This window comes from Canis aureus, chromosome 16 (genome assembly GCF_053574225.1).
Source record: "Canis aureus isolate CA01 chromosome 16, VMU_Caureus_v.1.0, whole genome shotgun sequence".
In the NCBI taxonomy this organism is placed as follows: Eukaryota; Metazoa; Chordata; class Mammalia; order Carnivora; family Canidae; genus Canis; species Canis aureus.
The window spans coordinates 56,604,073-56,625,072 of NC_135626.1; the positions used below are offsets into that span (position 1 = coordinate 56,604,073).

At 55.9% G+C, this 21,000-nt stretch overlaps 1 protein-coding gene across 2 annotated transcripts in view; it reads right to left on the bottom strand.

Annotated features, from left to right (window-relative positions):
* Positions 1-21,000, bottom strand: part of SDK2 (sidekick cell adhesion molecule 2) — a 258,375-nt gene that overhangs the window by 130,434 nt on the left and 106,941 nt on the right. For both annotated transcript variants that reach the window (XM_077854095.1, XM_077854094.1), the window contains exon 2: positions 5,952-6,111. In XM_077854095.1, the coding sequence (XP_077710221.1) occupies positions 5,952-6,111 (160 nt within the window). The remainder of the gene's footprint in view (positions 1-5,951; positions 6,112-21,000) is intronic.

The following is a 21,000-nucleotide window of genomic DNA, read 5'->3' on the forward strand; positions in this document are numbered from 1 at the left end:
CCATGTGTTGGCCATGATGAGCTCTCCTGTACTGGTTTAGGAGGCCAGCTGGGGCCATCGCCAGAAAGCTGGGTCTGGGCACTGCCACTGCCCTGGGGGAGGACACACCTGGCAAGACAGCTCGGAGCCGGCGGAGGGAGGCAGGGTTGGAGTCCAAACAATCCTGGGTAAAACCTGACTCCCCACGTCCAGCTGTGTGACCTTGGGCCAGTTGCTGGATCTCTCTGGGCTGTGACTCCAAGTGATGACGCAGAGATAATAATAGCTCCAACCTTCCAGAACTGCTGTTGGTAAGAGCTTGGCTCGGTTCTGGACACCCACGTGGCATGTGCTCCAGTGACCTCTTGGGAAGCCCTCTGGCCTCTGCCAGAGACAAAACAGCTGGTCCAGAGAGTTTGCTCTTCATCCTCTCCTCTGAAGAATTTCAAAGGCTGCAGCCGCTCCACATGCATCCCCTGCTTTGTGCCCCTAGCCAGGGCTGTGGCATGCCTGGGTCCCTGCTTTAGCCACCAGGCTTTATTCTCTCTGCTGTCGAGCCCACGCGCAGGGCCCCAACACCACAGCTCCCCCACAAGGCACATCACCTAGCAGTGGGGCTGGGGACCCAGTATAGGGCCAGCCAGACACCCTGCCCGGCTTATCTGAGCTGCCCCTCCACACACCTGCTCTTCTCCACGCCAGCCAGGGACCAGCTGGGGCCTCAGGGGCGGGACGCAGCCTCTGCTGGTCTCACTCCCTCTCGCTTGTGCGTCAGAGGGTCTGAGGGGGCCCCTGGCTTCTTGCCTCTCAAGGCAGAAGAATGACATACAGTGACAGGAGTGTGGGAGAAGGAGCCCAATCGGGAACCCGTGTGCGTCTCTACAAGTGGGACAAGAACACACTCCGGTCAGACCGACCTCCTGGACCTGCCACTTGCTCTCTTCACGACCGCAGGCGAGTTCCAGAACTCCTCCGAGCTCCAGGCTCCTCATTTGCAAAATGAGGGTAATAACACTCACCTAGTGCAGCTGTGAGATGGTGTATGTGAAGTTTACCATGCATGGAAATCTGTGTGTGTGTGTGTGTGTGTGTGTGTGTAAGAGCCACCTAGCTGGTTTGTTTTTCTGGTTCGATTTTAAATGTGAGAAAAGATATGCGAGAAAGCATGCCCAGGGCAGGACAAAATAACCTGGTGGATGGCTTTGCCAGGATGTGGTCACAAGGACAGGTAGCGGTTCCAGTCCATCCCCCCTCCATCCTCCCTCCCTCCCTCCTCCCCCATTGCTACGGCCTGACCTGCCGTTTCTTGAGCTGGTGGGTTGTCCCCAGCCACGCAGCCCTGGCTGGTGCAGCGGAAGCAAACTGAGGCAGAACTGATGCAGTCTGGGGAGATGGCCTCCGAGGGGGCAGAGGGGAGGGGAGGAGAGGGCAGAGGAGGGGGGACGAGGGGAGGGAGGAGGAGCGGAGAGAGATCTGAGGGAAGGGGCTCCAGGGGCAACACAGGACCTTCCATGAGTTACCATCCCACCTAGTCAGGAAGTTAGGCTAACACGTCAGTGTGGTTTGCACAGACACAGATGCACAATGGTTAAACACGCATACGAGAGCATGAAGGAATCACACCCACCCACTTAGCCACCTCCCCCACGCACACTCATGCACAGAGGCTAACAAACACATCAGACTTTATGCCTCCAACTGAGTGTTGTGTCCAACCTCCTCCCACACACCCCGACACACACCCAGAGTCACCGTGCGAAGCCACGCACCTGTCCCGCGGGTAGTGGGGGGTGGTGGGGACAGTGCCCAAACCTTTGGGAAAGTCTTCCCATGCCGTGTCCCGTCCACATGGGAAAAGAGATCTCATTTCCTTGGAGTCTGATACTGCTTTGTACCCAAGTGGTACCTCCTACTGTAACAGCCACTTTATTTCTCAAACTGGGAATTCAAGGCTGGTTGCAAAACAGGTAACATATGTCACCAACAAGCGGCTCTTACAGCACTGGAAAAAAAAAAAAGAGTTCTAAGAAGGGTCCTGGACCATCAGTGTCACTGGAATAGGGGCACAGAGCCCTGCCTCCCCAGCCCCTGTGACCTCTTGGCCTGTTACCAGATCTAGTCTATGGCACCACAGAAGGGGCTTGTCCCATAGAATCTCCTTTAATTCTTACTATAACCTTTTAAAGTAGGCATGTGCCCGATTCTAAGATGAGAAAACAAGCGCGTGGTGGCTGATTCTGGCCGAGGCCACAGAGCTAGGAAGTGGTAGGAGGCGTGATTGTATTCAGGTGGCACCAACTCCAAAGTCCATGCTATTTGTACCCTGCCCCCACCCCCCGGGATGGATGTGGTCCCACAAACTCGCCACAGTCACTTGTGCTCAGTGGGATGCTTTCCTTCATGCAGATGTCACACGCACGCACACACGCATGCACACGCACACGCTACGCCCATTCTGTTACAGATTCCCACTGACAATAAAGGCCGGTGGAGGTTGGATGTGAATGCAAACGTCTTCCTTTGGAGACGGGTGGGAAACATAGTGAAATTTATGGCAGCACTTCCAATCTTATTTTCTCTTGACTTGCTGAGTAAATTCAGCCATCTTTCTGCCTGAAAATTGGTTATTATCACCCAACTCAAAGCTTGGGGTTTGCAAGAGACTAAGTCCTCAGCAGCAAACAGCGGTCAGAGGACCATGGGATGAGAAGCTGGCCACGCTCTTCTGGGATGCATTTTTTTGGTGTGCATTTTTTTTTTCAAAGGAACATTTTATTGAGCCAAAAAGCGAGAAAGTGCTAAAAATCCAATGGGGACATGTCCCCAAAACTCAGGATCCAGCTTGTAGAAGCTCCATCGGCCAATTATGGGTGACTACTGAGCATCAAAATGAAGAATGACAGGGATAGATTAAAACACACTGAATAGGAAATACTATCCACCACTTCATACTGATGCTTCATTATCTTAAAGGAGGTGATAAAAGGAAGATCTCTTTCACAAAAGGATGGCAAATATAAGTAGAAGAAACGATAGAAGTGGAAAATCTGCTTATCACACCCACAATGGTAATAATGGATTCAGGTTAGATTCATCAATCGATACTCAACCAACCACTGGGAGAATGATTCCTGGGGAGCAGGATATTCAGTTTCCAGTTATCTCCCAAAGGGAGAGGATACCTCCATTACCTTGACACTGGAGAAATCTGGTGCACGTCACCCTTGACCAGTTGATCAAACCTACCATCACCAATGATGGGGCAAGCTGACGATGAGTGCCTTCAAGTAGGAAGCACTGAGAAGAACACACATCTGGGTAATATTCTTGCCAAAAAGTTTTAACATGAGTCTAATCATGAGGCTAGAACTGGACAAATCTACTCTGGGGGACATTCTGCAAAACTGGCTGAGCCCTCAGAAATGTCAATGCCAAGAAAGATGGGAGAAACAATGAGGGATGGTTCTAGATTGAAGCAGTCTAAGGAGTCACGACACCTAAATTTACCACGCGGCCCTTGATTAGATCTCCTATCAAACAACAGTATAAAAGGCCCCAAAGGATATCCTTGGGATGGAGAAATGTGAATATGGGCCACATATGCGATGCATCGGTAGTGCATCGACGGGAAATTTCCTGAGTGGGAATGTTGCATTGTGGTTCTGTAGGAGAACGCCTTGTTTTGGGGAAATTCCACTTAGCGGTGAAGTGACATGATGTCTGCAACTAATTCTTAAATAGTTTAGCAAAAATAAATGGGATGACCCAACCTGGGCCAATCAGAATCCTTCTCTGGGACTTCCTACATGGAACTTCCGGGGACCTCCTTCTGCCCTGAAATCATGGGGCCGTAAGCCTGTGATCATGAACTTCTCAGTGTCACTCAGCAGGTGAACTCTGACCTCAGGTGTGTGGCTTGCTCACAGTGTCATGTATAAATGATGAGACGGGGTGTGTTTGCATTCCCCACTCTGCTTTGTTTTTTAGAACCTGCAGAGCACAGTGAGCAGAGGATGCTTGGGACGCAAATGAAGGAAGCGGTCCTTCCTTGATGAGAAGCTCGATGTGAAGGTTTTCCAGCCCTGGAGCCCGGCGACTTACATTTGAAGCCCAGCTCAACGATCTGACCTTGAGTGAAATGTTGAGGGTGCACGTGGCAACATCAGCCATAGAGTAAATTCTTTTTCACTGCCAGTGATTATGATGGTCACTACCATCCTCACCAGCTGGACCCTGACCGCCACGTGGATGTATCCAAGACACAGAGCTGCTTCCAGAGGAAGCCCGTTCCATCCGTGGGCAAGTCTGATCCTAAGGCCGAGCTAGGATCTGCCCTCCGTGAACCGTCCACACTGGTTAGAGGAAGCCGGTTCCATCTGTGGGCAAGTCTGATCCTAAGGCCGAGCTAGGATCTGCCCTCTGTGAACCGTCCACACTGGCGTCCTGGCGCAGTTCTGAGGCACCAAAAGAACAGCTGGGCCCCAGATAGAGAACCAGCCCTCTTCCTCCTCCTCGATCCTGGCCCAGGTCCTTGCCAGGAGAAGTCAGGGGCAGGCTGGGAGGCCCTGACACCACATGTGGTATGCCATCCACATGTTCCTGCGGTTCCCACTCAGGCATGTCCCCCATCCAAAGGACGCTGGGGCTCTTCACAGACATTGTCAAAACTGCCCCCGGACTCCAGGCAGCAGCCAGGAGTGCTCTGGGCCCTCAAGTGAAAACCACCACAGGGGCTGCTCAGGGGGGCACCCCTGGTATCCTTCATGAGCTCCCCGGAGACCCAACCCCTCCGCCACCCCAAGTGGCCAGTACTGGAGGGCCTCCTGCTTCCTGGTCTCTCGCCATCCAGATGGGAAGGGGGCTCTCCTGCCCTGGACCCTCCAACTCCCCCTTCAGACAAAGTGGCCACACCAGCCAATCCAGTCTAGGTTTGGGGCGGAAGGAACTCCGGGGCCCAAGTGCAGGGGGACACCCCAAACTCTGGCCGCCCTGCTCAGCAAAGAAAAGGATGGTTCTCCGGAAAGAACAGATCCTCAAGCAATTAAATACCCTCCTCTCATTTGCATTCCGGTCCCTGGCGCAGATCTGTATCAACATCCCCAGGGCAAGACAATCTTGTTTCCCCAACAAAACCGATTATGCACATCAGGCCTGGGGATTAATCACCAGCCACAGGGTTGGGAGCCAGTAAAAACAGGCAGAGATGAGATGGGAAGATAGGAGCTGGAGGTGGGGAGGGGGCGCACTGCCAGGAGGAAAGTGCTGGAGGCCAGGGTGGGCTTGGGGGGCAGCTGCCTGACGGCTCAGGCTTCCTGCAGGAACCTGCTTCACTGAGATCCTGTGCCCGACTCTCCTCTCTTCTCTCCCGGCCGGGCAGTGTCCCGGGGAGGCAAGGGCCAGTCCAGAGCTCAGGGCACCAACATGGAGTGGGGACGAGCCCAAAGGCCCTGGGCAGGCAGGGCACCTCCGTGTCTCACCTGCACTACCCCCAAATACCAGATGTCCTTCCCTCGCTGATCCCATGTTGCCATGTGTCCCCCACCCTGCCGTGTATTGGACCCAGCCCCACACCCCCACCTCAGTGCCCCCAGGAGACAGCAGAGTTCTTCTCAGGGCTTGGGAAGGAGGGGTCTGGTCATAGGCATGACCACAGTGCAGCTGCTGGGGCTGAGCTTCCCCACCCCACCCATCGCCTCTACTCTGTTCCCTGTTGCTGGGGTCACCCCGCCGGGGTAGCACCCCCGGTGCACTCCCTAGACGTCCTCTGTTGGGCTCAGCAGGGCAGGGGCCTCTCACTCTTGGGGCACAGCGCTTTGCCCCCCACCTTTCTCCACCCCAGCCTCCCAGGAGCACTGGTGGCTGCTCCCAAACTGCCAGACAGGCCCCCACCCTGGTTCCCCTTCAGGGCACAGCCCTGGCGTTGGCCCTGGCAGCCAGGAAGAGGAGGGGAGGCGAGGGGAGGGGAGGCTTGCCTGTACTCCAGGGAGAACTTGGTCAGCTCTCTGTTGTTATGAAGCCACTTGAACTCCAGCGGCCAGCTGCCCTCGGCCATGCACGTGAGCACCAGCCGGTTCCCCTCCAGGTGCACCTGCGTCCGCACGGGCTCCGTCTTGAAATAGGGGGCCACGTCATCTGTGGTAAACAGAGACACAAAACCACCAGTTATCACTTGCTCACCTTCGGGGGGTCGCTCCTGTCGCGCCCTAAGGCTCCTGAGCACACAGAGCAGGTGCAGCCAGGTAACTTGCTCAAGGTCATGTGGCCCGGGAGGACTTGAACTTGGGGAGGTCTGACTTCAGAGCTTGATCTTCAGAGCGAATCCTCCATGCCCACCAACACGTTCCCCACCTCCCTCTCTTCCCAGACCTTGCCAAGGCTCACTCCTGCTGCCGCCCCCACCCCGCTTCTCCTGCCTTTGTTCTGGTACTTTCTGTGTCTCTCCCCTCGGGATCCCCATCCACTGGATACCCCGTGCTTCTGGATTTCTCCCTCCAGGGCAGAAGGAAGGGAAGTACTTACTGCACTTCAGTCAAAGGGAATATAAATGTGACAAGGAAAACAACGTGGGGCGGGGGAGGGTGGACACAAGTGGCAGGGGACGGGGGCGTCCTGAGTCCTGCCCCCAAGGCTGGGGGAGACCCTCAAAGACATCAAGAGTCCATCTGGCGGGTCCCCTCCATCGCCAGGCTGCTTGATTCCATCCCGAGGGTCCTTTGACCCTCAGCTTTGGCCAGAATTGGGCGTCTGTGGTCTGCAGGTGGTTCACATTCAGGTCAAGGCCTCAGCCCCGCCTCAACCACAGTCTGGCGACTCAGAGCGTCAGTGATGTACATCCGGGGCCTGGCCTCAACCCCCCGGGGGGGATACTGGGGAGGAACCCCATCCCACCCCTGCTCCCGCCCCTCTGCACACCTCCTGACATGCCTCACAAAGCCCTTCAGAAGGTCTCTCTGGGGGAGCATGGGGGGGGGAGCGCCCCCACCCGGCCCCGCTCCCTCACCCACCTCCGCAGGCTCGGGGGGCAGAGAGGCCAACAGGCACCCATTTGCAGGCGCGGATCTGCTGAAGCAGCGGCTCTGCTCCCCCATTTGACAAATGGGCACGTTCACACTTCAAAGGCACATTCCTATTCCCCAGCAGCGTTCAAGAGCCCTTTGAATCGCGTTTCTAAAAACCCTCTGTTAGTTCCTGTCATCACACGTTTGTTTTAAAACAATAACGCTCCCAACCCCCAGTGATTCAAGCCGGGGGATGCGGGGCTGATTCAGAGCCAGAACATCAGAGGGGCGGGCGGGGCGGGCGCTTGCACACACGCGTGCACTCACGCGCTCTGCGCCCAGAGCCCCGCGCCTCTGCACGCCGGCTCACTGGGCAATCCGCTCCCCAGTCTGCGTGTGCCAGTTCCTCCCTCGGGCCCTCTGGGCGCACCAGCCTGGAGGAGGCCCGCGACGTGCCCGGGGAAGGGCCCACCCCAGCGGCCGGGAAGAGGAGGGCGGCGCTGGCCTTTCCCGAGAGAGCCCACTGGTGCCCCCGAGCCCCGAGCATCCCTGCATCCCTCATCTCGTGTGATCCTCACATGGAGACCTGGGAGGGGCTAGGGCTCCTCTGCCCCAGCCCCTGCGGTGTGGTCCCCACCCCACCCCAGCCCCCCACCATCTGACACAGGGGTGTGGGAGGCAGGCCCTACCCAGCACTGAGCCATGGCAGGAGCCCAGCCAGCTGGTTTTCCTTGATAGGCCTGTCATCTTCCAAAAGCAGGGGATGGCAGGGCGTCTGGCACTGTGGGTGCTGCAGGGGGGAAGGATACTGGGGCAGGGACAGCTGTGTGTGTGCATGCACGTGTGCACCCATGTGTAGGCTGTGTACGTGTCCTCGAGTGTCTGTGTGTATCTGTGTATGTATGGAGATGTGTTGTCATCTGTATGTGCGTGTCGTGTGTGTCTGGGTGTGTACTTAAGTGCAGGAACAGATTTCTGTCCCATGAATGCCCGCGTGGGGGACACAAATCAACTGGCCTTCAACTTACTTATAACCTTTTTTATGCACTTCAATTTCCTAGTTGTAAATTAGGGGATCCGTTTGTGGTGTGGGTTAAATAAATTTTAAAACAGAGGTCAGAAGAGCGTCTGGAGGGATCCCTGGGTGGCGCAGTGGTTTGGCGCCTGCCTTTGGCTCAGGGCGTGATCCTGGAGACCCAAGATCGAATCCCACATCGGGCTCCCGGTGCATGGAGCCTGCTTCTCCCTCTGCCTATGTCTCTGCTTCTCTCTCTCTCTCTGTGACTATCATAAATAAATAAATAAATAAAAAAAAAAGAAGAGCGTCTGGAACATGCTATAGGAGGCACGGCTACTGTTACTATCCATCATACGTGAAGATGGGCAGACTACGGGAGAGAAGAGCTCGTGCCCTGTTGGCAGGCACCTGCAGCTCCTTTGTGCAGTACACAGCTTGTACAACTGTCCACAACAGCCCTGTTAGCCACCTTCTCAGTGGGAACGAGTTAACTGAGAACGGAAAAGAACTGTGGATAGGAAGGATCGATATTATATGGGTGTCATTCCCTTAAACTTTTCCTCACTTTGAAAACGCACACACACACGAAAGATTTTTTTTTTTAACCAAAGTGATTCTGAAATTCACATTAAAAAAAAATAACAAAAGGATAACCAAGAAATCCTGAAAAAGTATGGTAGATGGAGCAGACTAGCCCAGATATTCAACTGTTTCATAAAGTTGCAATAATTAAAACAGTGTGTTCTTGTAGAAATAGTCTGATGAAATGACAGTCTCAGAATCTAGAAATAGACCCCGATACATATGGGATTATTTAATATATGATGAAAGTAGAATTTCAAGTTGGTGGGGAAAAGATCAATTATTCACCAAATGGCTTTGGAACATCGAGGGAACCATTTGGGGGAAAAAAAAAGTTGAATCTCTTCCTCACACTTTTCCTCAAAATAAATGCTAGATGGATCAATGTTTTAAGCATGAAAAACGAAATTCTAAAAGAAGTAGAAGAAACTCACAGAGATTTAAAAATATATAATCTTGAGGAGGTGAAGTATTCGCCAAGTACTTTCTAAGTACTACACAAACTCCAGGAAGTCATAAAACAGATTGATACCTTCAGCAATATAAAAATCCTACATGGAAAAAAAAATACCCATAAACAAAAAAAAGCAACAAATGACAAACCCGGGGAGAATGTTTGCGACTTCTCTCATGGACAAAGAGCTCATTTTCCCGATATAAAAAATATTCTCATAAATCAGAAAGAAGAAGATGAACAAACCAACAGAAAAATGGGCAAAGGATATGAAGAGTTCACAGGAAATAATTACAAATAACTCTGAAATGCGGACAAAGATGCTGAACCTCACGATAAGAGAAAGGCAAACAAAACTCAGTAAGATAGCGGTTTTTTTCCTATCACTTGGGCCCCGATCTGAAAGCAAGATAGCGCCCGGTGCCCGGCAGGCCGTGGGGACCCAGGGGTGCGCGCACACGGCTTTGGGGACAACCCCTCGGGACGGCGTCTGCGGACAGTGGCCTGGTGGTGCCATCAGAACTGAGCATGTGGGCTCCAGGGAGGCTCAGGGTTGAGCACCTGCCTTTGGCCCAGGGCATGACCCCGGGGTCCTGGGATCGAGTCCCGCATAGGGCTCCCCGCAGGGAGCCTGCGTCTCCCTCTGCCTGTGTCTCTGCCTCTCTCTGTGTGTCTCTCATGAATAAATACATAAAATACAAAAAAAAAAAAAAAAAGGAAACTAAACATCCTCCTCCCCCCCAATCCACCACCTTCCAGTGACAGCACTTCACAGCAGCATTATGTTTGTAACAGCGAAAGCTCAAAAATGACCCCCGAGTGTCCATCAGGAGGGCCCCGGGTAAAGAAGCGATCGCATCTCCAAACTCGAGAATTGTCGCAGCGTCAGGCTCTGGGACAGTTCTTGAGAACCACCGTGAAGTGAAAACAAGCAAGGTGTGGAACGGACGTGGAATCTGCCACCATTTGTGCTCTTTTTTTCCTTGAAGCATAAAAATATATTTGCTTGTCTAGGCAGAGGCTTTTTCTAGGGGGTTACGTAAGAGACCGGGCTCAGCTGAGGCTCTAGGAGGAACTGGGTGGGAGGGGACGCACTTTTCACTCTGTGGCTTTGGGGAACTTCTGCTGCGTCCCGCAGGTATGGGTTAGTTATTTATAAGCCGGTCTACACCCGCGCGTGCATACACGCATGTGAGCGTGCAGGGGGAGCGGTTGCGGGCCGGTCCCGCCGGGGACAGAGGAAAGGGCGGGGTGAGGCGCGGCTGGGGTGGGGGGCCCTGACCACCAGGGTCTGAGACCCTTGAAGGAAGAGCCGCCTTCAGAGGCGGACAAAAGGCCTCAGTCTTGGGCTTCCTTCTCGTTTCCCGAAACAGCTCAGGCGCCCCTGACCGCCTTGCCCTTCATATTCTCACTAAATACCCCCATTGTCACCCTTCCACCCTGGCTCCTCTGTGGCCCCGCACAGAAGCTTATCTCAACTCCGGCCTCTCCCCTTCCTCCCACCCTCCAGCAGCATAACATCCTCTTTCTCTGGAGCCCCTCCATCACTCCTGGGATGGGACTTCCCAAGCCAGCCCCGGCCTGGGAACCCCACCTCTGCTGGAGCCAGAATCTCGTCGGCCAGGGTGAAGACCTCCGCCCACCACCCAGGGGCCAGAAGATGTCTATCGTCGTCCAGGACCAGCTTCCAGGGGCGAATCCCCTCCCAGCCCTGAAATGCATCAAAGCCCGTCTCTTGGCAGCTCCTCTCTGGACACACAGGAGTTCTAACTGCTTGGGCATGGGGTGTCTCTGGAATGCCTGGGAACCGGGTGGAGGTTGGGATTCTTGCAAACCTCTCTCCTCAACGTCCTCTGGTCTCTGCATCCTCACCTTTGTCCTGGATTGACCTCTGTGGCCCCCTAGCCGGTCCCGGCTGGACAGCCTGTGCACCCTGGAGCTGGCCAGGCCCTGGGTCATAGGAAGCAGGGACTCAGGGCAGCCCCCTCACCTTCACCAAGCCTCACTTCTTCCCCCACTTCTATCTCTACTGCCTTTATTTCATGCTTCTCACAGAGCTGTCCATATGGGCAGCATTTTATGTCCAGCATCTCACGGAGTCACGAGAACTTCCAAGGAAGGAAGTCATTACCCCCATTTTACAGATGAGAAGACTCATCTCATCTGAGAAGGTTCGGTCATTCGAAGGTTCGGTCATTTGACTCTGCCTTCCAGATGTGAAGTCAGGTCTGGCGGATCCCAGAGCTGCAGGTCTTTCCATATCTGGTAGCTGGCTGTCCTGCTCTTCATACCCCGACCTGTGGCCTTATGGGTGGTAAGTGAAGGATGACACCTGTCTCTGGGCGCTGGTTTTGAAGCCACAAGTATGGTTGTATGGCAGGGGCATTCCCACCCCGGCTTCTAATGTCACAGCCCCAGAACTCGATCCAGGGATGAGAGGCATGCTGGCTGAGAATGCACTGGGAGTAGAACAAGCCAGAGGAGCCCGGCCACCTTGGAGTGGGGGGTAAGGGGGGTGAGCTGGCAGGGTGCAGGGAGAGAGGCCTGGGAATAAGGAAGCCAAATGGTGTAGAGGATGAACAGATGCAGGTGTGAAGGATCAAGGAAGAAGAGCAGGGCTTAGAGCTCAGTGGGCGTCCATCCCACAGCTCTGCTCACCATTCAAACCTCCAGGTGCCAACCTTCCCCAGGGATCTGGCTTGAAGAAAAGAATCTAGGTTTCTTTCTTTTTTTTTTTTTAAGATTTTATTTATTTATTCATGAGAGACAGAGAGAGGGAGGCAAAGACATAGGTAGAGGGAGAAGCAGGCTCCATGCAGGGAGCCCGATGTAGGACTCGATCCCCGGGACTCCAGGATCACAACCTGAGCTGAAGGCAGATGCTCAACCACTGAGCCACCCGGGTGCCCCAAGAATCTAGGTGTCGATCCCAGTTCCCATGCCAACTAAAGTCTGACCTCAAGCAGAGTAACTCTGGAGCCTTACTTGTCAGTAAAACAGCTTCCAATGCCTGCCCCAGAGGCAGGGGGGAAGACCACGTGAGCTAACGCACACGCCAAGCATCGCGCTTGGCACCTCCAGGGTGCTCCCTCTGCACAACAGACCTTTGGACGTGACCAAACGGGGAGGAGGTGGGCAAACAGGGTGGGGGTGCTACGATCACCCCACCCATTCCCTGCATCTCAGAGGTGTCCCTCACCTGCGTCGTCCAAATCCGGCTGCCTCATGGCCACTGCAAGTGGCTCAAGAACCGAGTCTTGCCTAGGAGCGGCTTGTAAGGTCTCGAGCAAAGGCTCAGGATGAGGTAGAAAAGAGGGGCCTGCAGGACCTTCTGCACAGCGTCAGGAATTCCTACACGTCCTTCTTCCATCCAAACCCAGGTGGTGCTGGTAGTGGGAGGGGGGGGGGGGTGGAGGGAGGGAGGGTGTGCTAAGCCTGGAACTGCCTGAGCCAGAGAAGGTTCAGGAAGACAGTGCTATGGGCGCAAGGAGAGGTTGCCATGCGTGCTTCTGTTGGAGCCCGTGGCCTCCAGAAGTGTTCGGGGAGCACACGCGGTGGCAGGTGCTGGCAGGCACTCTCTGAATGCCTGATAAGGACCACAGGACCACAGACGTTCTCCTTCTCCCCTCCCACCCCCAGGCTTTGCAGGGCAAGCCTGCTCCTACCCCGTCCAGCCAGGGCAGCAGCACCCGGGCGCCACAGGCCCTCCCTTCTGGCTTCCCTTCTGCCTCCCACAAATGAGATGCTAATTTATGCCCCTCCACTGTCTCCTGGCAGATGCCCGGCCCAGCTCAGCCCCAGTGCTGCCTGCATGCCAAGTGCTTCATTAGCCAGGAAAGAAGGCTCTCGCCCTCCTTAATCTAATCCTCACCAGTGACCTTCAGGAGCCAGGCACCTTCTGATGCCGGGGCCTGGGAGGGTGGGACAATCAATTATGCCTCGGCCTCCACAGCTGCTGCCGAATGGATTTCTCGCTCAGAAAAGCGTGTTCAAAAAGCATCTAATGGAACGGATCGTCAATTTGTTTGAATACACATCTAATCTGATTAGGGGGGCCTGGCCACCAGGGCAGCCAGTGCAACTGAGCCCCAACGTGGCCCAGGGGAACTGCGAGTGGGGTCAGCGGAGCCCAGCATGGGGAAGGAAGGGTGTGTGTGCCCCAAGCCCATCACCCAACCAGCTTGGCCTGCCAAAAAGAAAACCCTCAGCCAAAAAGTCACAGAGGCAAGAAGACTATGAGCCACGGAGAGGCCACCAGGGCTGGGCGGGTGCCTCCTGTTTTTCTATGCCCTAGCACTAGGCACAGAGCCCAGGGCAAAGAAGATGCTCGGGAAATGAATGAATGAACTAACGAGTAGTGAATGAATGATAATGAGACCCAACCTGGAAGCCAGGGGATGCCAATCTTGTCACTTCCAGGGGAAGACTAGTTGATGCCTGGGCTGGGTTGAATGTGTCTCCACCCCCCCTCCCCCGCAGCCGAATTCATGTCCTACCTGGAGCCCTATTTAGAAACAGGATACTGCAGCTGTCCTTCATTAAGATGAGGTCCAACGGGCCTGGGGTGAGCCCTCCATGACTGATGTCTTTATAAGAGGAGAGACCGGGGAACAGAAATGTCTTCTCCCTAGAAGATGGCCACGTGGCGGTGGGGGCAGAGATCAGGGTGGTGCATCGACAAGCCCGGGAACGCCAAGGATTGCCGGGAGCCACCACGAGCTGGAAGAGGAAGGAAGGATTCATCCCTCTGGCCTTCAGAGGGAGCGGGGCCTTGCCAAAACCTTGGCTTCAGACTTCCAGCCTCCAGAACGGTTGGAGTCGCTGCACGGATGGTATTGGGTTATGGCAGCCCTCGGAAACCAGCACAATGCCTTACAGAGACTTGTGTCTACCCTTCCCTAGAATTCAGCCTGGCGGAGAACAAGGAGCACGAGGAAGTGAGTCTGGAGCCGTGAGTCCTGCTGGTCTGGATTATGCTCGATACGCCCCAGGGCCTTTGCTTATTCCATTCCCTTTCTCCAGAGAGCTCCTTCCTTCCTTCTTTGCTGGGGAAATGTAGGTATTAAATCTGCATTAGTTCCTGCCCTTTGTCCCTTCTGAGCTCAAATGTCCTGTCCTCTGGAACTTTTTTCCTAATGTCCTCCTCCACGTCCCTCAGACTTCTGAGGTTACTTCCCTTACAGCATGGAAGATGCATGTCCATGCACCCAGGCTAGTCTCCACTTAGAAGACAGGGACGGTGGCCCCATCGCCTCCCCAGTCCCAGAGCCTGGCAATGAATCTGGCATGCAGGAGGGTGCAGATCCATGAATGAAAAAGTGGACAAATGAACGTGCTTTTGAATGTGGCCAGGCCACCTCCCTGTTGTTGGCGGACACGGCTGGGGGATCTTTATGTTCCCTTCCAGCTCTAATGTTGCAAGATCTGAGTAGTGGTGTGCATTACCATCCTGTTGGGCTCTGGAGTGGGATTACTGGGATTCAAACCCCGCTCAGCCTCTCACTAGTTGTGTGACCCCAGGCAGCTCTGAAAACCCTCTGCATCTCGGTCTCCTAACCTGAAAATTGGGGTATGGCTAGCGGCCACCTCCTAGGACCAGGACCTGGCACAAATGGCCCATCCTCATCCTTACTGGGGGTGACCTCTGCAAGCCATGTCACAGCCAGGGCCTGCCGCTGGGCCGCACCAGTAGATAAGGCCAAAGCATCCCCAGCCTCATGTGGAAAAAAGAGGGTTCTCATTTCCGATGGGTTAGCAGAGGGGAAGGGAGCCTTTTCTTACATTTCAGCAGGAGGGTTAAGAGATTAAACTTACACCATCGATTACAATGTTTTTGCCTAACGGCGCTATTATCATTTTACTGTATTCGGATTCATTTGAGCTATAAAAGCAGTGATAGTAAAATTTTCACTAACTCCTGGGATTCTTCCCAAGAAGCTCCATTATGCTGCATGGATGATGCTTGTCTTCCTCTTGCTGACCCCGGGGTGGGACACATGCTTGGAGCAATTCTCCGGTTTTACAGCTGGGACCTGAGACCCTCTGGCCACAAAGGGACTTGTGCAACTTGCCATAGCTCAGCTTTGGGGGCCAGCTGCTTGGCCAGGCCCGGGTGGCCCCATGGAGACTTGTCCCACTGGTATCTGGCACTCCAGGAGGGGGATGGTCTTGAACATTCCTGGGGTGAGCATTCTCTGTCAGAGGGGTACCACTATCAGCCTGTCTCCTAAGTTCTGGTGACAGAAACACCCACCTCCCCTGGGCCTTGGAGAACTGAGATATGGATGCTTCCAGGAGCCCACAGCCCGGTGGGGGGGGGGGGGGTCCAGTGCCCACCTTGCCCAGGGATGGCACCACCAGACACAGGGCATTGAGGCCTGTGCCAGGAGCAGTGGGCAGGCAGGCCCAAGCTCTGGGTAGCATGCTTTCCAAGGGCAACCCCCTTTCCTCCTGTTTGCCACCCTTGAGAAAGGTCATCACCTGGAGGAGATGTCCGCTGTCCCCGAGGAAGGGAGGACAAGAGTGGGGGTCTGACTCAGCACTGGCCATCGACTTCCCTAACATGCACCAGAGAGCTGGGGTGCATGGCAGGCATGCTGGCCCCCCCACCCCCCGGCCTCATCATCCCTGGGTGGGCGCTTGCTACCCAATTTCAGTGGCCTCTCCTCGCCTTCCCTTCCCTGGCACCAGGGCGAGCAGCTCAGCCCGAGGGGAAGGAGAAGAAAGGTGTTTGCTAAAGGCCTCATCCTTGCCGCCAGCCTCCCTGTGTTCCCTCATTTAGCCCCCGAGCGCCCTGGGGAGGAGCATCCTTACCGCCCCTCTAGCCTCTCATCGCTGCCCAGAGGCCAAGGGCGCAAGAGATCACTGGGGAGTCAGGGCCCGGTTTCGAACCTTGGATCTCCGCAGGGGTCATCGCGGTGTGTGGGGACCACAGGAAAGGAGATGGAGGGGGGCCCCGGGGGAAGGGAAAACCAGAGCGGCGGGTCTGCCTCCACGCAGAGGCTGAGAGCTGGAACCCGCCGCCGAAGAAGCACACACATTCATCAGGCTGGTGACCCCGGTGTACCGGCGCTTTGTGGCGTGTAACAAAGACTGTGGAGCAGAAAATTGGAGTTCAATTTGCCGTCCACGCCGCGCAGCGCCCAGCCCATTCCAGTCCCTGGCAGGTACCTCTGCGCTTCATCATTAATAATAATACCACGCGGCTCTCCGGCCCTTTCAGCAGACGCGGGCCCCGAGCAAGCTACAAGTTGGGTTATAGGCACAGGCCTGCACGTGTGTGCCCCTCCCCGGGCCCTCCCAGGGGGGCATGTGCCACCCGCCGTCCCTGTGCCACCGCCCGGGGCCCTGCTCCATCCAGAGGGAGACAGGTGCTTGTCGCCCCCTGGACGCTGAGCTTAACTCGAGCCCCGAAGTCCTCCTTAACCCCTCCCCTGGCACTTGTTAGCAGAAAGCCCTGGGGCCTTGGCAGAGATCAAGCCCTCACTGCCCAGAGCGTAGGTGCCACAGTTGCTCCTCCTGTTTTATTTTATTTTTTTTAAAGACTTTATTTATTTACTCATGAGAGACTGAGAGACACAGAGAGAGAGAAGCAGAGACACAGGCATAGGGATAAGCGGGCTCCCTGGTGGGAGCCGGATGCGGGACTCGATCCTGGGGCCCCAGGGTCATGACCTGAGCCAAAGGCAGATGCTCAACCACTGAGCCACCAGGTGCCCTCTGCTCCCCCTGTTTTAGAAAGGGTTTTGGATCTCCTCGGATTTGCATTGTGCCTTTGTCTCTAAGAGAAGCCCCGTTTCTCTCCTCTAAACTTCATGGGGATTTGGGGGTGCCATAGTAAGGGTCTCCTCCCCTTAGAGAGGGGAAGCCACTTGCCTGGGGGCTCCACATTAGCCGCCTCTGGAGGTGCTTGGGGGGAGGCCCCCCGAGGGGCTGGGGCAGATGGGCAGCTGCCTGTCAGCAGGCCTGGAGGCCTCCTAGGAGGAGGAGCTCTGGGGCTGAACATGCAGGGGCTCCAGCTGTGGCTTCTCCTCCTTCCCAAAAGAAGAGGAAAATGAGGTCACCCAGTGTATGACTCCATGTATATGAAATACCCAGAATTAGGTAAATCCACACACAGGACAGAGGCTGGCAGCTGCTAGGTGGTTAGGGGGGGGGCTGGGAGGGGTTGCTTAATGAGTACGGGGTCTCCGTTTGGGGCGATGAAAGTTTTTCGGAATCAAGCAGAGGTGGTGGTTGCACACCACTGTGAAGGCACGAAACGCAACTGAATTGTTCACTTTAAGGTGGTTGATTGAGGGGCGCCTGGGTGGCTCCGTCAGTGAAGCGCAAGACTCTCGATTTCAGCTCAGGTCATGATCTCAGGGTCATGGGATCGAGCCCCGTGTTGGGCGGGACATGGAGTCTGCTTGGGATTCTCTCTCTCCCTCTCCCCCTGCCCCTCGTCCCTCTCCCCCCCTCTGTCTCTAAAAAGTAATAATAAAGTGGTTGATTTCACATTATGTGAGTCTGATCTCAATTACAAACAAACAAGGAAATCTGTAAAGGACTTTCCCTGGCCCCCAGCCTTCTGCTTAGCCCAGCCAGGCCTCCCGCTGCGCCTTCTGGGCCCAGATACTCGGGGGCAGCTCCCTTGTGGGCCGCTGGGTCCTCTCTGGGAGGTGGAGGGTGGGGCTGGGTTTGCAGGCAGTGTCACGGGCACAGGGCTAGCAGCCCGTCCTGGTCGCACGTGAAGCCCCCTCCCCGGCCGCTGCCCGAGCCGGCGGGCCATGTGGAGCGAGGGCAGGAAGCGCTGGCTTCGCAGGTGGACGACCGGGTGTGAGCAACATCTGTGCACTTACAAACTGCTGGGCGCCGAGGCAGCACCGGGGTCTCCCGAGCTGGGAGGGAGGGGTCCTGCAACACCCCCCTTGCCCGGGGTCTTTAGGATCCACTACGACAGAACATAGACACCAGGCAGACAAGGTCTGGCCAAGGGCTCGCCACAGGTGGGGCCCCTGCGCTGGCGTCGTGCATCCTCTTATTCCCACCCACGGCATCGCCCTGGGCATGGATTACTGGCCGGCAAAGCGAGCACCGGTAAGGTGGGTGACCCGCAGGTGGCCTGGGCGGAAATGTGGGTGCACACTAGGTTCTCCTTCCCTTGCTCCCCCCGTAGGACGCAGTGTCATCAGAGCGTGAACTCAGGATGGGAAGGCAGGAGGCGGGCACGGCTCAAGGGGCGTGAGGTTCAACTATCACCTGTGCCCCCCTCCCCTGCCCCGCCTCACCTCACCGCTGCCTGCCTTGCCCTGGCCTGGCTGCTGGGCTCACCTGCTGGCAGGTGGCTTCTCTAAGCAGCACCTGGCGGTCCTGCGTGGGGAGCAGAGGGAGCCTGTGGAAAGCAGGGGAGGTGGAGGGAAGGGGCAGAGGACAGGCCCAGGGAGGGCCCCCTGTAAGTTGTCCCTGCACCAGAACCAGCCAGGCTCCTTGCCCTGCCTCTTTGCTCAGTTGCTTTGAAAACCTAGAGCTTATCTTTTGTGCATTATGGAGGCCGAGCCAAAGGCTGCAGGAGGAGGAGATGATATCAGTGTCCAGCTGTTGACTCCCCTGCCTGTCTTCCACCTGGGAGGTCGGGCGGTTTCCTCTCCGGCCAGTAGCACCCCTGGCTTCCCCTCCTGGACACCGTGCTCCCCAGAGCTCATCGGGCTGCCAGCCCTCTCCAGACAGCGGGACAAACGAGAGAGACAGATGGGATCTGTACTAATGAGACACAGGCCAGGTTTAACCAGAGCATGTCCGTGGCACCATGGTTCGTGTGGACATGGGTCTGTGTTCCTGACCCCCGGCCCCACCCCTGCTGGATGCGGGGTCTGGACACCAGGCAACACCCTGGTTGCCGCAGCCTCCCACGGGCTCCAAGAATTTCAAGTAAGGAACATTTCTAAAACTCATCTAAGTCCAACCCCTCTGATTGGTCAGTGGGGGAAATTAGGTTAAGGAAAGACTTGAGCCCAGCTTTTCTTTTTCTTTCTTTCTTTTCTTTCTTTCTTTTTTTTTTTTTTTTTAAAGATTTTATTTATTCATGAGAGATGCAGAGAGAGAGGCAGAGACACAGGCAGAGGGAGAAGCAGGCTCCATGCAGGGAGCCCGATGTGGGACTCGATCCTCAGACCCCGGGGTCATGACCTGAGCCGAAGGCAGATGCTCAGCCGCTGAGCCACCCAGGGGCCCCTAGCCCAGCTTTTCTGATACCAGGTCACCCCGTCTCACTTGATAGCTCTTGGCCTCATTCTTCCCTTCTATAAAACGGGCCTGAGGGCTTAACAGGTGTGCTGTTCCACGTCTAGCTTCCACCCCTGGGCTTTCCTGAGGAAGACTGGCTGATGCAGGGACATCCTCTCTATCCCCAGGAGCCCGATCTACCCTTCTTGATGGAGCGACGTCGGGGTGCTCTGGAATGCCCCTCTTGGACTCCTGCCGTACACACTGTTGCGGGCTGGCCTATGTCTCTGTTGTAAAGTGAGGTTTCTGCAGACGTGATCAAGTTAAGATGAGGTAATCACGGACGAGTGGGCCCTGATCTGACTGACACGCATGGGGAAGACGCCACGTGAGCACAGAGGGCGAGAGGCAGCCGGAGCCAAGGGAGTGAGCGTGGTGGGCAAGAGCAGGAGGCAGAAGAGGGAAGGAAGGGTTCTCCTGGCAACTTGCAGGCATCGACGTTGGCCTTGGCCCCCAAGAGCGTGCGATGGTATGTTTCTGCCGTTGAGCCACCGGGCTGGTGGCCCTGTGTATGACACCTCTCTGTCCCCTCCCCACCATCACCCACCCCCAAAAATTGCCAGCATGGGGCCCCTCCTCTCAGAATGGATGAAAGCATGAATGGAAGGGAATCTCCTCGTTTCCGGGGGCTCTGTGCTGACCCTTCACCCGTCCTGCCCCCTTCATGTGCCCTGTCACATACCCTGTTCTCTGGTCACCTCGGTGCGGGCATCCACGTGGAGGGCATCCACGTGCCCTCCCTGGCCCCACGACCACGTCACACCTGCTGCCCCGTCGCGGGGCCGAGCTCGGCTAATGATGACGGCCCGCGCGCCACGATTGGCATGTTGGCAGGAGGCACCGTCACGATTGATGGCCCTGCGTGGCCATTTCCAATTCACTCCCCGGAAGCCAAGCCTTTCTGGGAAGGAGAACAGCACGACCCCTCCACCCCCGACCCCTCCTCACACGTGAGCGGCCTCCCCTCCTTCCCAGAATGGAAGCCCCTGCCCTTCCGCTGGTGATTTGGGGAAACGGCGGCAGATGGGATGTTTAGCTCTTGTGGGCTCAGTAAGTGGGAGATGCTCATGTCCCCCCTTCCCTGCAGGGACACCCCCATCCCGAGACGGTGATCTTGGAGGCCTGTGCTTACTGTCCTCTCCCTTCTGGCCTGGCTGGAGGAGCGACTGCCCCCACCAATGCCCCCGGCCAGGGTCCCGCACCCCCGGGCTCAGTCTCTGTCCATGGTTACAAGGGCTGGTGTCTCTGTGCGTTCTGCGTGTGGTCCCCGAGCCCAGGTAGGGTCGGCTGTCCCATTGTACAGATAGAAAAACAAATGCTCCAAGACATGAAATAAATTTTAGCCTTGGCTACGGCGAAGGCCCGGGGTGGGCACTGGGATTCGCATGCAGTACTGTCTGTCTCCAAAGTCCACGCACCTTCTGCTCTAACGTGGAAAGTGGCTTGAAGGGTGATGGAGCCGTCTCAGGGCACGCCATCATCGGGCACAAATCTCAGAGGTGAAGGTAAGAGTTCCATCTCCTATGATGAGCATGAAGTTCCCATGCTCAGAACTGGGCTGGCCAGGGGTCACAGGGCAAAGGGCAGGGCCAGGTCTCTGGCTGAGGGCAGACCATGACACACAGCACATCGCCCAGGGGAGTCAGGAATAAGCGAGAGATGGCACTTGAGGCAAGAAACCAGGAGGGATGGAGTCTCGTCACCAG